Here is a 16910-nt window from a genome sequence, read left to right on the forward strand (position 1 = left end):
GGAAGAAATAACACATACACAGGTAAGGACATACAGAATAAATAAATGTTAGTTTGGACCAACAGGAGAGTTTCGGGGGAGGTCCAAGAGGCCTCCTGCTGGAGGTGCTACAAGCTATGCTTTGAAAGGTAATCATGGTTCATTGATTAGCCCCATCATCTCATCTTGACAAATGTGGGCCTCGGTTTCTCCATCAAGGTCCCTTCTATCTCTCAATACTCTTCTCCTGTGTGTCTCCAAATATTGCTTTTTATTAGATTGCCTTCAAGCAGTCGAACAATGGCTTATTCCATTAAACTTTTATTATTACAGGAACTTGGATTTAGAGCAAGAGGAGACCTCAGGGGCCATAGATTTATAACTTGGTGGGGGTGGGGGTGAAAGAAAAAGAAGCCTTGGTAACTTTGATATTTTACTTGAGAAATATAAAATTTCATGGTGTGCTTATGTGTTTGATCTTCCATAGAAATTGTCCGAGCAATGACCCACGTCATAAACCAGGGAATGGCCATGTACTGGGGAACATCAAGATGGAGTGCTATGGAGATTATGGTAATTTGACTTCTTCTTTGAAAAAGCCATTAAGTTTCTTTAAAAAAAAATCATCTATTACCCTATGCAAATCATGTACTGAAATCTGAATTCAAGAATGATTTGTGTTCTGGCTACAGTATGGGAATTCCCTCCACCATTTCAGGAAGATCTATTCCATTTATAGCACATGGTAAATGGACAGGTCCTTGCCTGAAGTATAAAGTCTATCAACGACTAGTTCTAGATTAGCCAGTAAGTGCTAAAGGAGCTAGGTCTTTATGACACCAAGATGAGTGCTCTGTCCATTAAGACCAGCACTCTGTCCATTCCAGCACATTGCCACCAAAATCAAGCCTAAAAGCTGAAAATGACCATGTCTCAAGCAGCTAATTCCATCATGATACAGCTTCAGGGAAGGGTTCTTTTCTTCACTTAAAGCCAACTATATTCCACAGGACGTAATATAAGAAGGAGGTGCTAACACTCAGGAAGCCCAGTCAGTCTGTTACAGCTAAATATAGTAATAAGAACCATATGCAAGGATCCTTGATCCTTGTTAGCAAAAGGCTAACAGGAATAGCAGGGTTCATAGGGCTTGTGGGCACAGTGTTATGAGTTTCTTTAAAAAAAACATGAATGGTGTTCAGTAATAACTATGTTGCTGAAGAAAAAAAATGGCGTAGTCGCTTCTAGTCAGTGATGTGTTTGTTATCCCTGAAAGAAAGAACTGTATCTTTTTTTTTTTTTTAGTGAGGCAATTGGGGTTAAGTGACTTGCCCAGGGTCACACAGCTAGTAAGTGTTAAGTGTCTGAGGCTGGATTTGAACTCAGGTACTCCTGACTCCAGGGCCGGTGCTCTATCCACTGTGCCAAGAAAACTGTATCTTACAAGTTTTAGGGAAAGCCATAACTGGTATTGGTCTGATCTCAACTAAATTAATTTCAAATCATGACAACCTATCTAGGCTCTTTGTTCAATCAAATATGGAAGATGGACTGCACCACAGATCCATCCTGTCCATATCCAGAAAGATTTCCTAGGGATTCCTGGCCCTAAGTATAGAACATGTGGTGCTGTTAATGGAGTCGTGCTGCTATAGAATTTCTATTTTCAAAGATTTGTTCATCCAGAAGCTCCATCAAACCTTAACACTCTCTCTGTCTCTGTCTCTGTCTCTCTCTCTCTGTGTCTCTGTGTGTATGTCTCTCTGTCTCTGTTTCTATCTCTCTGTGTGTGTCTCCCCCTCCCCTTCCTCTCTCTCCCTTCCTTTCTCTCTCTACCTCTACCTTCTTCCCTCCTTTCTTTCTCTCCCTCCCTCCATTCCTCCCTCTCTCTCTCTTCTCTTTTCCCCTCTCTTTCCATCTTGGTATCTATCTCTCTATCTTTGTCTCTCCTCTCTGATTCTCTGTCTCTATCTCTCTGTCTTTGTATCTCTATCTTATCTGTCTCTGTTTCTCTCTGTGCATTTCTGTCTCTCTCTGCCTCAGTGTCCCTCTGTTACACACATGTGCGCGCGCGCACACACACACACACACACACACAGACTCACCTACATGTACGATGTTCTTATTCACACGTACATACTACGATTCCCTCAGTTTGGGAGCTCCATGTGTAGACACTCCTCCACCAACAACAGAGAGGAGCTCTCATCTCGAGCTCACAGTCCTAGAGAATCACCTGGGGAATTAGAGGCTCCGTGATTTCCAAGGATTGCACAACACAGAGCTAGCCCAAGTCGGCCTGACTCCAAGGCAGGCTTTCTTTCAGTGCTTGGCACCGTTCATACAAGGTTCATTATCAGTGTAAGTGGATGAGCATGCTCAAGGAGCAGTGTGGCTGTGGTGACCCAAACTGACCTTCAGTCGAATCCTTGAGATTCCATTGTCATTTTGGTGGCATCCTGAAGAGGCTCATTTTCCTGAGTCTTTTTATGCAAAAATCCCCAAAAGGTGGGTACACAGTCTGTTTTCTGATAGGTTCATTTGTTCTCTCCTTTCTTATGACCTAGTGTACCTGTCCCAGTTAATACACGCTTCATACAGGGGGAAAAACACTGGAGCTAAAATCAAAGGACCTGGGTTCAAATCCTAGTTCTACTATTTATGATATAAATAGTCAACCTAGCTCAAGTTTTTTTGCTTTAATGGGCCTCAGTTAGTTTTCTATAAAATGGAGAATTTGGACTAGAAAGCCTTTAAGATCTAACTGTAGGGGTTAGCTAGGTGGTGCAGTGGATAAAACACCAGCCCTGGATTCAGGAGGACCTGAGTTCAAATCCAGTCTCAGACACTTGAGATGTACTAGCTGTGTGACCCTGGGCAAGTCACTTAACCCTCATTGCCCCCCCCACACACACACACACACAAAGATCCAACTCTAAAGCTAAGATCCTTCTTCCTTCTGTCTGATGTCTTCTTCTGGTCTGCTGTCTGGCTATAAAGACTTCTCACCTGGGCAAATGGCCTTGAGGTTATTGGTAATTCTACATTTCTATATAGATTGACAGTAAAGAAAATCTCACAAATTCTCAGAAACACACATAAGTTTAATTAGCATCATGAATACCATTGACTATTTAATCTACCAGCAATTTAACAAACAGCACAAAGATGTATTTAAATATTTCAACAATGTAAGAAAATTAATTCGTGGCAGTAGAGTTACTTCTAACCATCAACTGTGACTGCTGGCTGCAAACATGGTCCTGACATTAGGTTCTGTCAGCGTGGCAAGTCAAGACCTCTTCTCAAGCATTCTCTTCCCAATGTTTCATCTCAAGATAGGAGTTAAACGTAGTTCTCTCAGGAAATGTCTCTTCACTCTCTCTTAAAGATGTCATCCAATCAAGTCTCTCAGAAAAAGAAGTTCCCTTTCTTAGTCTCTTCTGTCCCAAAACAATTTCTCTCAGCTATGCAAATGAAATCTCTAGATGAGAGTTAAAATGACTCTCTCCAAAGATTCCAGTCCCTCTTCAAGATACACTGACAGTACCCATTGTCTCTGTGTAATCCAAGCATTGAAGCTTGGATTACACTTTCAACCGGTAATCATAATTATTGATAGATCAAGTACTAGTACATATAGCTCACATAAGGTGGCTGAAAGGGAAAACAGCTGAACCACGGTGTTGTTTATTATGATAAGATCCTAGCCGAAGATGAGGTTCTGTCTTCTTCCAATGTTATCCATAATTTTTTTTTATTTTCTGGAACTGCCCCTTTATTATGGATTATGAGAGCCTTCCTTGACTCTCTTCATATATACACTGCTACATTGGTCAAGGACACCCCCTTCCTTTGGATTTTCTTAAGCTGAACTTCAGGCTCTCAAGACTGTGGTACAATGGGAACAGGACTGTCTCCGGAGGCAAAGGATCTGCTCTCAAATCCTGCCTCTGATTCTTGCTACCCATGTGACACTGGGCAAGTCACTTGAAATGCCTTGCCCTCCCCCAGCCCAGACCTCAGTTCCTTAAAGTAAAAAATGAGAGAGCTGGACAAGATGACTGCTGATGTCCTTTCCAGTTCTAGGTGGATAATCCTTTGATCCTCAGACTCTTAAGGATTTATATTTTTAAAACACCTGGCATTAAAAAAAGACTTATAGAAAATTATAAGTAGTTTCCTTAAGTAGGATTCATATTCATGGGTCACATAGGTTGGCAAAAGCTTCACTGCAATGGCTGGAAGTAAAAAGCATAAGACAAATCAGCTGATGTGAAGGAGGAGATTCTATCTAAATTTGCATGAGAATCTCTAGCAAAGCAATCCTTAGGGATGGGGCTCTCCATGGTGAAGTTGGGGGTTTGGTTCCTGACCCACAGAACATTGCATAGTGTGTCCAGTTTAACAAGAATTACATGTAATATAAACATTGGAAGGAACCTCAGAGGTTGTCCAGTTCCTGCTCTTATTTAAAGATAAGGAAACAAAGGGAGTATCAAAGAAGTGAATTCACTTGCTCAGGTTCACACGACTAATTCCTGGAAGAGGGGATTAAAACTCATTTGGACTTAAACCATCAAAAATTAGAATTTAATTTTGACTATGGGGAGACTTTAAGTAACTTCACAGAGAGACACATCCATGAGGTAAATAATAATTTCATGGAGAACCAATAGCATTATTATACTAATACACAACATATACAATAGTACTGTATTCAATACAATTGTGTACAATATATATAATGGTATCATTATACTATAATTTCAAAGAAACTTGGGAAAACTTCCTTGAACTTCATGATAAAGAAAAAATTGATCAGAACCAGGAAAACAATAACAACATAAAGGGAAAAGCAAAGCTTTGAAAGATTTAAGATCATGGATCAAAGTAACCCCCAACCATGATTCCAGCAGACTGTTGAAGAAAAATGTTCTCCACTTCTGGACAGAGTGGTAATGGGCTCTGGGTATGGAATAAGCATGGATTTTTTGGGATAAGATCAATGTACAAATGTGTATTGCTTTGCTGTACATGTTTGTTACAATGATTTTGTTTTTCTTTCTTTTTTCCCATGGGAGGAGGGGTAGAAACGAAGATAAGAGGGGAGGAAGACCCTACAAACACACACACACACACACACACACACACACACAAACATGCAGACACAAGAAAAGAGAACAGAAGGAAGTCCAGAAAGAATCACAAACAGGATAACTTAGAAAGTTAGATGTTGCATTTATTATAGATTTTAAAAGAAAAGCAAGCTGTACAATGTATATAAAAATGATCATTTTATTTAATATTTTATTTGATGTTAAGGAAATTCAGAATAAAAAAGGAAAACCAATAATAAAAACTTCTAGCTATAATTTCCTTTACTAATTTCTTGACAAGTGGTTGTTTGAGCCTTTTTATCCTGCTTTAAAGAGACATGTCTTCTTGAAATTGTGCACAGATCAAAACATCATAAGGACATTTGGAAAAGATTTCATGTAAAACCTCATTAATTCAGCCTGCACTAATTTAGGATTTCAGGGACTTTGAACAAGAGTGAGGCAGTTTCGAACTAAATATGGAAAAGGATTTGCTGAAGAAATCAATAGAAGAAAAGATTTCGGAAAAAAAAACCGTGAGGCATAATGGATAGAGAGCTGGCTGGGGAGTGAAAAAGATCTATGTTCAAGTTCAGTTTCTGCTACACAGTGTCTGTGTGACTCTGGGCAAATCACTGAACTGCTCTGTGCCCAAGGCTGTTCTATAAGACCAGAAACTATACAGAAGATGATCACTAAATGGATAAAGGAAATGCCTTATGTGGAGCTTACTTGACCAATGAAATTATGGGTCTGATTGAAACCAACGAAGCCAAACAGGTTTTCTAGCAAGAAGCTGGAAGTTAAGAGAACCAGGTGTTTGTAAGTACTGGGAGAAAAAAAACCTATTGATGATCAACAGTTAATCTTAATTATGGACCATGATTGTCTGATCATTAATACCCTACCTAAACTAGTCTCCCTAAAGACCTTTATTAGTCAACACTTAGATATTCCAATTCCAGTTTCTATAATGAAACTTTATTTTCTCTAAAAATTCTTTCTTCTTTATTTCACGATTTCCATTTTCCCTGAATGCAAATTTATAAGATTTTTAACTGTTGGGGAAGCTAGGTGGTGCCGTGGATAGAGCACCGACCCTGGATTCAGGAGGACCTGAGTTCAAATCCAGTCTCAGACACTTGACACTTACTAGCTGTGTGACCCTGGGCAAGTCACTTAACCCCAATTGCCTCACCAAAAACAAACAAACAAAAAATATTTTTAACTGTTTATCTCCAGTGGTTGACAAAGAAACAGAATATTATGAATTTGCCATTTGGTAGTGTGGAAATCGTCAAAAGATCATTGATTTCAATGTGGAAGAGACCTTAAAAAGCACCCACTCCAAGGATTCTTAACCTTTTGTGTGTCATTGACTTCACTGGCAATCTAGTGAAGCTAATGGATCCCTCCTCAGAATAATGTTTTAAATACACAAAATAAAATACTTAGGATTACAAAGAAAACCAATTCTATTAAAATACAGGGACCAGTATATTTTAAAAACAAGTTCACAGACCTGAGGTGTGATGAAATAATGGGATTTCACAGATACTCACAGACCCACCTGGAGATTAATCTAGACTGATTGAATCAAGTGAGAGGGATTAACTGCTGATTAGCCTACTTCAAATTAACTGGATTGTAAGCACACCTGGCTAGCCCTTAAGAAGGTATTGTTCTCAGAAGCTAGACTGGGAACTCAACTGGAGAACACCTTCAGAGCCAATGGATTTGGATGATGCCAACCAATCAGCTTGAAGCAGTAAGGACCGCCTCTGTTCCAGACCTATGAAAAGCTTCCACAATCAGCTTGCTGGAGAGTTCCTGATTAAAGCAGGCTCCTGGAGGAGGACTTGAGGAAGAACCCAACCAGGCTGGAACTCTAAGCTAGATAGACCTTTTCTTAACTTTCTGAACTCCTTGTGAATACCTCTATGCTTTAATAAATGTTTAATGCCCAAAGACTGGTGCTGAAGCTTCTAGTTTAAGGCGACCACAATTTAGATTTTAAACATCACAGAGGTAAAAATTGCTGATGTAACTCAATCTCCTCATTTCATAAATGAAGAAACTGAGGCCTGAAGGGGTCGACTACATTGTCCATAATCATGCAGTCTATCCTGAATTAACATGAATATAATGCTTCCATCAGACCTAGCTGCTTCTCTCTTTTTTTAGGAAGCCTATTCTGTAGCAAGACAGTTCAACATGATTCCACCAGTATGTGAACAAGCTGAATATCATCTTTTCCAAAGAGAGAAGGTGGAGGTACAATTGCCGGAACTATACCACAAGATAGGTAATGTATAGAAGGGAGCTCATTCATTCTCTCTCAGCCAAGAGGAAGCCAATGACATGGAAGCCACATATACGTACACAAAAAGTATTGCCAAAATGCTTCCATAATTATTCTTCATTAAGAATGCAAGTCATGGGGCGGCTAGGTGGCTCAGTGGATAGAGCACCAGCCCTGGATTCAGGAGTACCTGAGTTCAAATCGGGCCTCAGACACTTGACACTTACTAGCTGTGTGACCCTGGGCAAGTCACTTAACCTTCATTGCCCCGCAAAACAAAACAAAAAGAATTCAGGTCACAATCTCCTGGGCCAACAAGTTTCACAGGGATGAAATAAGGCAACATCTTGTCTATGGGGATGTTGGTGATAGAAGCAAACCACCCTACTAGTAACACCAAACACGATCCCTTGCTTGTTGTAGCTACCTTGTAGTTATTCCTTGAATGAATGAGTGAACTCATTCTGAGTTATCAGATGCATGTGTGGCAGCAAGCTTTTACATGAGTTGAAGCTTTTTTCACAGGGCAAAACATACATGGATTTCTTTGTATTTGTATCTAAAAGATAGGAAAAAGCTGTGTTTATAGACTTGATCATCAAGAAAAATGGCACCTTACTATTTTCCCCTTAACAACCTCTAGTTTTCTTTCAAATCTCTCAGTTATTTCAACATTTATGTCAAAGACCACTTCCTACATGGGCACTTGTATGTATCTCTCCAGCTTCTAGGAATTCCTCCCACAGTTAGCATGGGATTCTTTAATATTTACTTACATACGTGCCTAATGTCTCCCTAAACAAAATATAATCTTTCTGAGGGCAGGGACTTTCATTTTTGTCTTTGTCTCCCTCATATACAGCAAAGTATCTGGCACTTATCATTTACTCAATAAATACTTGATTGATTTATCAAGAGAGAGTTTAATAAATGACTAACTGATTAGAAGATAGTTTTCCTAAGCATGAAAACTCCCACAAAGTAATACATGGTCCTCTAATAGAATATAAGCTTGACTGCTTCATTTGGGGGGCGGGGGGAGCAGGGCAGTAAGGGTTAAGTGACTTGCCCAGGGTCACACAGCCACCTAGCTGCCCCAAATGCTTCATTTTTGACTTGATTTCCCCAGCCCCTACATGCTGAGCACAGAGTGGGATTTACTAAATGCTTGCTAATTTATTGATTGTAATCAATAACATTTAAAAATATGACCCTTTATGCATCTGAGAATCATAAAGGATGCAATGAGCTAACAAATTTCAAACATTTTATAGACCATGCAAAAAATCTCTATAAAGAAGCATACATTCTGTTGAGGGAGACATCAGGTACATGTTTAAGTGAATACAAAGTAAATCCATGGTAATTGTTGGAGGAAGTACTAGAAGCTGGAGGGATCATGCAAGTGCTCATGTAGTAGATGGTCTTTGACATAACTGTGGCCATTTTAATGAAAGATATTTAGTCTTGTTAAAGAGATCTGCCATAATGAAAATTAAATATCAGGTCAAGTTCTTGCTTTGGAAAAGTCCCATTGAAAAGTCCACACTCTGGTGATTTGCATATATTTTTCCTGCAGGGGTTGGAGCAATGACCTGGTCCCCCCTCGCCTGTGGAATCATCTCAGGGAAATATGGCAATGGTGTGCCCGAAAGCTCCAGAGCATCACTCAAGGTATTTCTTGGAACTTCCATGAAGGAAGCTTCTTTTCGGGATGATGGGAGAAGGAAGGGTCACCTGGGAGATGGCAATGGCTCTGCAGGGAGACATTGACATGCAAGTTTCTGAATCTGCTAGGGAGTGCCCCAGACCTCAACCCTTTTCTAGTGAGAGGTAAGGAGGGGAGCTTCCAGAGTGTCCCCCTCCAACTCTGGACTGTTTCTACCGCCACCACCCCAACTCAGGGCTCAAGTTACAAGGAGAGACATAGCCCTAGAGTCCAAATCACCCTTACAGGACACCTAACCCATCCCTGGCCCAAAGCACGGATACCATCAACAATATCCCCAACACAGAAGTCATGCAGACTCCACCTGAACACCTCCAGTGTTTTAGTATTCAGAGCAGTACATTCCATTTTCGGAAAGCTACAATTATTAGAAATGTTTTCTATATTTTGTTCAAGTAAGGGGAGTCTCAACTGGATATAGATTTAGAAATTTTTTTGAGAAATAGGAAAGAGGACCAGGTTAATTATGCCAAAGAGCAACTCCAATGGGCTAAACAGAAACTTTGATTTTGGCAACCATTGTATGTTTGTGGACCTTGAATCCATCACCCTTTATCAAAAGGGAATTAACAAGGGGCAGGTAGGTGGCACAGTGGATAAAACACTGGCCCTGGAGTCAGGAGGACCTGAGTTCAAATATGGACTCAGACACTTGACACTTACTAGCTATGTGACCCTGGGCAAGTCACTTAGCCCTTGTTGAGTGACTCTCTCTCAAGAGAAAAAGAGAGAGAGAGAATATGAACAGACTTTATCATAGATCCTTTTGGGGAATGGTTAGCTACTACTTGGAGATCAGAGTTCTGAACTATTGTCTTTACAGTGTTGTTGTTGTTACATACAATGTTTTCATGATTCTGCTCACTTTGATCTGTATCAGTTCATACTATTCAAGATTCTCTGAAATCTTCTCTCTTGTCATTTCTTATCCATTTATTTATATACCACCATTTGTTCAGTCATTCACCAATTGATGGGCACCCCCTATTTTTGTTCTAGTTCTTTGGGTTTTTTTTTATTTTTCCTTTTAATCTCATGATCAGGAAATTTATTTTGCTGCCAACTATTCTCTCCTAATATTATCTTCCCTTTAAGCCCTCCCCCCAATCCCATTTGTGTCTCTGTTGATTTGTATGTATTTCTACATTTGGGGAGCACTGTGACATCCTTTTATACCTATAAGATGAAAAGCATATGTATTTTTTTATACTCTTTGTGACTCCATTGGGGTTTTATTGGCAAAGATAGTAGAGTGGTTTACCATTTCATTCTCCAGCAGGCAATTTTCTACTTGACAAAACAAAGATTTTTGACAAAATGAGAGAATATCCTATGTCTAGAGAACATCCAGCAAGAAAAGTTGAGGTCCCAAAGAGCCAGTATAAGGAACAAGTCAGCCCAGATTAACATGACTTCCTTTTTAGAGGGTTACTCAGTTGGTACATCCAAAGAATGTTTTAGCTAAGAGTTCTTCTCCTGGTGACATTGAACTAAGTTACAAACAACATGATAACTATATTTGATAGAATTTATTTCCTTTGTGGTGCTATATATTTTAGTTCATGCATTTAAAAAGATTATTCTGAGTAGTCCCCAGACTTCACCAGACTGCCAAAGATGTTCAAAGTCAAGAACCTCTGTTTTAAATAGTTTCTCTAGATTTCTAGCTAAGTATTTGAGCAAGAATTCAGGCTATTCTTGTAAAGATGACAGATAGAAGTCATCTTGGCCACAGTTAGATATACGTAAAGTTGTAGAATGAGCAGATCACAAATATTGTCAATAACAGTTTTATGTCCATTGGGAAGGTTTTCCAAGGAGTGGAGTGGTGCTTGGCTCTACTCCATTCAATGGTTTTTTAATGACTTTCATGGGGGCATCGGTGGCATCCTGGTCCAATTACTAGATGATACAAAACTGGAGGGGAGGGATAGCATAATGAATATCAGAAACAGAATTCAAAAGGATCTTAACAAGCCAGACACTGGACTGAATTGAATAAGATGAAATTCAATAAGTATAAATGTGAAGACTTGCACTTGGGTTCAAAAACTCAATTTCACAAGTTCAAAGAAAGGAAACTGTGCTAAGAAAGTAATTCACCTGAATAAGCTCTAAAGATTTTTAGGGGACTACAAGTTCAGTATTTGTCAGCAATGTAATGTAGAAGCCAAAAGAAGGGGGAAATAATTTATTAAGCACCTATTATGGGCAGCTAGCTAGGTGGTACAATGGATAGAGTACTTCGCCTAGAGTCAGGAAAAACTAATCTCCCTGAATAACTTTCTAGTTGTATAACCCTAGTCAAGTCACTTAACCCTGTTTGCCTCAGTTTCCCCATATTTAAAATGAGCTGGAGAAGGAAAGAGCAAACCACTCCAGTATCTTTTCTAAGAAAACCCCAAATTGGGGTCATGAAGAGTCAGAGACAACTAATTGGCTAAACAATGTTACAGAAAGTGTGCTAAGCTCTTTACAAGTATATCATTTGATCCTCATAACAATCCTCTGAGATATATGCTGTTATTATCCCCCTTTCTACAGTTGAGGAAGCTGAGGCAAACAGAGGTTATGACTTGCCCAGGATCACACAACCAGTAAATGCCTAAAGCCAGATTTGAACTTGGTCTTTCTGACTTCAAGCCAACTGTTCTTTCTACTGTGCCATTTAGTTAATGTTATCTTGGCTACTTTAAGAGAGACATGACAGGAGTTGGTATATTCTTCCTTGGTCCATCTACTTCTGGAACATGGTGTTCAAGTCTGCCATACTTTAGGAAGGACAATGATAGACTGGTGACTGTCCGAAAAATGATCACCAAGATGGTGAAGGCCCTTGAGTTCATCCCTAATGAAGATTGGTTGAAGAGTTGAGGAAGAAAAGATGCAAGAGCATATAAGAGCTATCCTCAGTTATTTGAAGGGCTCTCAACATGAAAGGGGGATTTGGCCTTTTTTATTTAAGCCCAAGAAGCTGAATCAGGAGCAATGAGTAAAAATTGCAAAGAGGAACATTTAGGATTAAAATCAGGAAAAAATGCCAACAGTTAGAACTGGTCCACAGCGGGCTAGGTTGCCTTGGGCTCTCCCCTCACTGGAGGTCTACAAGTCATAGCTGGTGGCCAGGAACGTCCTAGAGGGAATTCTTGTTTTGCCATGTCTTGGATTAGATGATTATTGAGGTTCTTCCAACTCTGAAATGCTATAAATCTAAACGCGGGGCGGCTAGGTGGCGCAGTGGATAAAGCACCGGCCCTGGATTCAGGAGTTCCTGAATTCAAATCCGGCCTCAGACACTTGACACTTACTAGCTGTGTGACCTTGGGCAAGTCACTTAACCCCCACTGCCCCGCAAAAAAAAAAAAAAAATCTAAACGCAAAGCACATCCTATGAATTATAGTGATGATTCAGGGCCTCCCTATTTCTTCATTTTAATTTTTAAGTACTTTCCTGCCTTGAAGCAATATGTAATGACATGAGTGATCATAGTATTCATTTAAAATGTGGCCATACACTAAGCAACAACATCTTTAAAATATAAACAACTAAAGCCCACCCTAATGGGAAGCCAGTAGGTCTCTCTCCCTTCCATCTAAACTGTTTCATGAACTGCTCAAGTCAAGTAGGACCCTACAGTTATTTAACAGTATATTAGTATGTATTATTTAACAGTAAGACTCTAGAGTTATTGAAACCAGGGCAATGATGTGCATTCCCTAATCAGTGTGTATTTAAGACTATGGGATTGACCTTCCTGTCTGCCTGTAACGCCCCAGAAATTAGGTTGTCCATTCTGTGTCTCACAAGTAGAGAATTGGCATATTCTCCACAGAGCTAGGCAAACGTTTCTAAAGCAGCTCTATTGATGGTTCCAAAGTGCTGGAGTTTTTTTTTTTAATGTTTTGGTATTCTTGGGCAAATTATCCCAGATCTAGAAAGCAAACATCTGCTTCTAAAAAGTCTTTTAGGTTGTTCTGAACAAAGTTTGGCATAGTGAATAGAATGTCATCTTTGAAGCTAAGAAGTTGTGAGTTCAAGTCTCACCTCTGACACAGACTGTGTGACCCTGGGCAAGTAACTTAACCTCTCAGTGATCTGACAAACTCTATGCAACTAAGTTGAAGAGAAAATGCTGACCTGCATTGGTAGTTTCCTCACTTATGAATTTCCTATATCAATGAAGTCACAGATGTAGTCCCTGTTCCCTATCCCTGAATTAACTAAGAACAAGTTAGGAAATTAAAACTCAAAGCATCTTTAATGAATAATATGTCTATGGACATCTTGCCCATGGCAACCCAGTCCACTGTGGGCCAGTTCTAATTGTTAGCAAGTTTTTCCTAATTTCAATCCCAGATGTTCTTCTTTGCAACTTTCACCCATTGCTCCTGAGTCAGTTTTTGGGGATTAAATCAAAAAAGCTCAGGAATCATGGTCCTTGGGAATTCCAAGAGAACACAATACCTTCACATCTGTCTGTCCTCTCATCATCTTTGGGAGATAGGGAGGGGCAAAGGTTATTGGAGATGAAGAAACTGAGGCATAAAGGTATGTAGCAACAGATGAAAACTGCTCTCCTGGTTCCCTGGTTATTTATCTACCTATGACACTATCACACTTTTGCTCAGAAAAAAAAAAAAGGGTAGCTACTGTTCAGGATGATTTGTGGACCTCCAAATATGACAGAGAGAAGCTGCTATGCAGCTGGAAAGACACTAGCCACTGCTACCACAAAATAAGAGTCACACACACGCACACATAATCACAAACACAAACATAAGCAAATGTTTTAGGTTAGCTGAGTCCAAAGGCAACTTGAGAATTATTGTCTGTTGTTACTTGTATAAAGCAGACTTAATGACCACTGAAACTTCCTTGGCAATAAACCAAAAAGAAGCTTCTGAGCTGAAAAAGCAGATGATCAGAAAACAAGTTTGTTGAGAGCTCTTCAGAAGCACCAGTGGAATTTCAAGGCTTCATAAATGATCGACTCTAGTATCCTCTGAAACAGCTCAGGGGCACACCTAGGAAAACAGCTCATGATCAATAACTCAACCAGGAACGTAAAGCAAGAAGTAAAAGATGTAGCCCCTCTGAGAAGGAATGGGGAGGTGAGGAGTGATAAAAATAAGATGGCAGTCACTCAAAGAAATGGAAATGGAGGTCAGCCAACATCTAGGGCAAGTCCTACCAACGGGCATCTTGAGATGGTTCACATGATGCACCTAGACCAAACCCTGAACTGTGTGCTGATAAATAGATTAACCTTGTACTGTCCATATGAGCCTAAGGCTATTTTAGTATAAGCCAGATGTCCTAAAACCATAAAATCAGGCTAATAAACCCGGGGCCAAACCAAACAGTCAGACTGCTATAAAAGTAATGGTGGAATTTATTGATTGAGCCAACCCCTACCGGGCAGAAGTATTGCCAAAATGACAATAATCCCAGAAGCAACAGCTCTGCAGGATGACATATACAAGTATACAGGACTGGGAGAAGATTCAAAGAAATGTGGAAACTGAGCCACATCAAAATAATGTCCATCGTCCAAGCAGTGGGGGAGATTCTAGTATACGAGATGGACTCATTAAGCAACTTAGAATCTTTCTGGTTGTCAAGTTAAGTGAGAGTAGTTCTAGATGTATTATTCCCCAAGAGATTTTTCTCTCTGCAGCAAGCAGAATTGCAGAGTGGATACCGGAAAGCCTAGCTTTCAGTCTCACCTCGGATACATCCCAGTTTTCAGTAGAGGCAACTCACTTAACTTTTCAGAGGCTCAGTCTCCTCATTTCCAAGGTCAGGATAATAACACCCACAGCACCTCTTTTAATGCGGCTCACTCTTCCCAAAGCCACCAAGGATCTCTTCATTGCCAAACCGAATGGGCCTCTCTTAGTTTAGATGCTTCTTTGTCCTATCTGCAACATCTGCCGCTCTTGATATCCCTCTCCTCCTGGATTCTTCCTCCTCTCTAGGCTTTCCTGACACTGCTTGGCTTCTCCCGTGTGCCTCTGAGCACACCTTCTTTGTCTCCTTTGCTGGGGCTCCATCTATGTCCTTGCTTTATATGATGCAACAACATGGGCCTCTTTTGAGTTCTTCAAACATCACTCATCATCCTTATGCCTCTGTATTTCCTGGCTTCCAGACTGAGGATGCTCTCTGCCTTTCCCTCCACCTCCTGACTGATTCAGCTCAAATTCCACTTTCTGTAGGAGGCCTTTCCTGCCTCCCCTCTTACTCCCTACCCCCAGTTACCAATGCCTTCCCCTTCACAAGCTACTTTCCATTTACTCTGTACATATCTTGTGTGTACCTAGTTATTAACATTTATTCCTCCCATAAGACAGTGAGTTCCTTTAGGGTCCTCAGAACTGTGCTAAGCCATAGAGCCTGGCATGTCAAAATGACTTAATAAGGTCTTGTTGACTGGATGACTGATTGATGACTAATGTATGGAAGGCATTTCATAAAACTTATGGTGTTTTATAAATGTCAGCTATTAAAATGACCATTGACCAATAGTTTTGTTTTTTTTTAATTAGGGGGTTGAACTAGTTGGCATTTAAGGCCCCTTCTATCTTGAAGTCAATGACTCTTTGAAGTTCCCCCAATGCAATGGACAGATATTCTATGTAGGATTTGCAGGAAAGCAAGGACAAGAGTCTTCCATTATGGGAAGTTGTAATGGGCATTGGAGCTTCACTTGTGGAGGGAGGATCCACATGGATTATCTATGTGGATCTATCCAATGAAGTAGAAGTGACAGTGGAATATTCAGGTAAAACTAAGAAACTTCTAAAAGGAGTCCCAGTGACTAGAGTTTTTTTATTAGAGCTTAAAAATGAGAGAGGACATCTCTGTAGTGTTTCTGAGGGTGTTTGGGAATCTGGTCCTGTTGTTTTGTTGTAAATATGATCCACAGCGCACTAAGCCAGAACATGGTTTAGGTTCGTTCCATTTTTTCTATATCTTGATAAGCCCAGCATCAGTTCTAATCCAGGCTCAAGTAATGATAACGATAATAATAGTAACAGCAGCAGCAGAGGTAGTAATAGTAGCAGTAGTAGTAGTGGTGGTGGTGGTGGTGGTGGTGGTGGTGGTAGCAGCAGTGTGGTATAGTAGATAGAGAGATGGCCTTGTAATTGGGTTCAAGTCTTGCCTTAGTCACATACTGGTTGACTGTGTGACCTTGGGCAAGTCACATAACTTCTTAGCATTCTAAGCAACTCTAAGATTATGAGATATAAAAAATGTACCTACCTATATTGATAGAGGAAGTTTCCTTATCCATGAGTTAATTCCCTTTACCAAGAAAATCACAGGTCCCTAATAGCATTGTTTTTATTTTATTTATTTTTTTTTTTTTAGTGAAGCAATTGGGGTTAAGTGACTTGCCCAGGGTCACACAGCCAGTAAGTTTTAAGTGTCTGAGGCCGGATTTGAACTCAGGTACTCCTGACTCCAGGGCTGCTGCTTTATCCACTGTGTCACCTAGCTGCCCAATAGCATTGTTGATAATAATTATCACAGCCTCCAAATCTAGCATGTCATTTCTGCTTTGAGTGGGAAAGTAAGAGAACACCACCCAGGGCGGCTCTGAAACTTTGTGTGCTCTGAAATCGTGTGGCTCCAAAGGCCTGATAGGAACTATAAAACACTGGCCAATTGGGTCTCTACTCAGATAGCACCTCAGTCAGTGTGATGCAACAACCCCAAAGAATCAAAAAAATAGACAGGGCAGCTTAGGGGTGAGGGTCGCCCTGCTTAAAACCATCTTGATGCTCTCTTCTTAAC

At 40.2% G+C, this 16910-nt stretch overlaps 1 protein-coding gene across 2 annotated transcripts in view; it reads left to right on the forward strand.

The window, feature by feature from the left end:
• The window catches only part of KCNAB1 (potassium voltage-gated channel subfamily A regulatory beta subunit 1), a 472013-nt gene that overhangs the window by 433638 nt on the left and 21465 nt on the right, over window positions 1-16910 (forward strand). For both annotated transcript variants that reach the window (XM_043997394.1, XM_043997395.1), the window contains exons 9-11: window positions 467-552; window positions 7263-7383; window positions 8960-9054. In XM_043997394.1, the coding sequence (XP_043853329.1) occupies window positions 467-552; window positions 7263-7383; window positions 8960-9054 (302 nt within the window). The remainder of the gene's footprint in view (window positions 1-466; window positions 553-7262; window positions 7384-8959; window positions 9055-16910) is intronic.

Source organism: Dromiciops gliroides, chromosome 3, assembly GCF_019393635.1.
Source record: "Dromiciops gliroides isolate mDroGli1 chromosome 3, mDroGli1.pri, whole genome shotgun sequence".
NCBI classification, from domain to species: domain Eukaryota; kingdom Metazoa; phylum Chordata; class Mammalia; order Microbiotheria; family Microbiotheriidae; genus Dromiciops; species Dromiciops gliroides.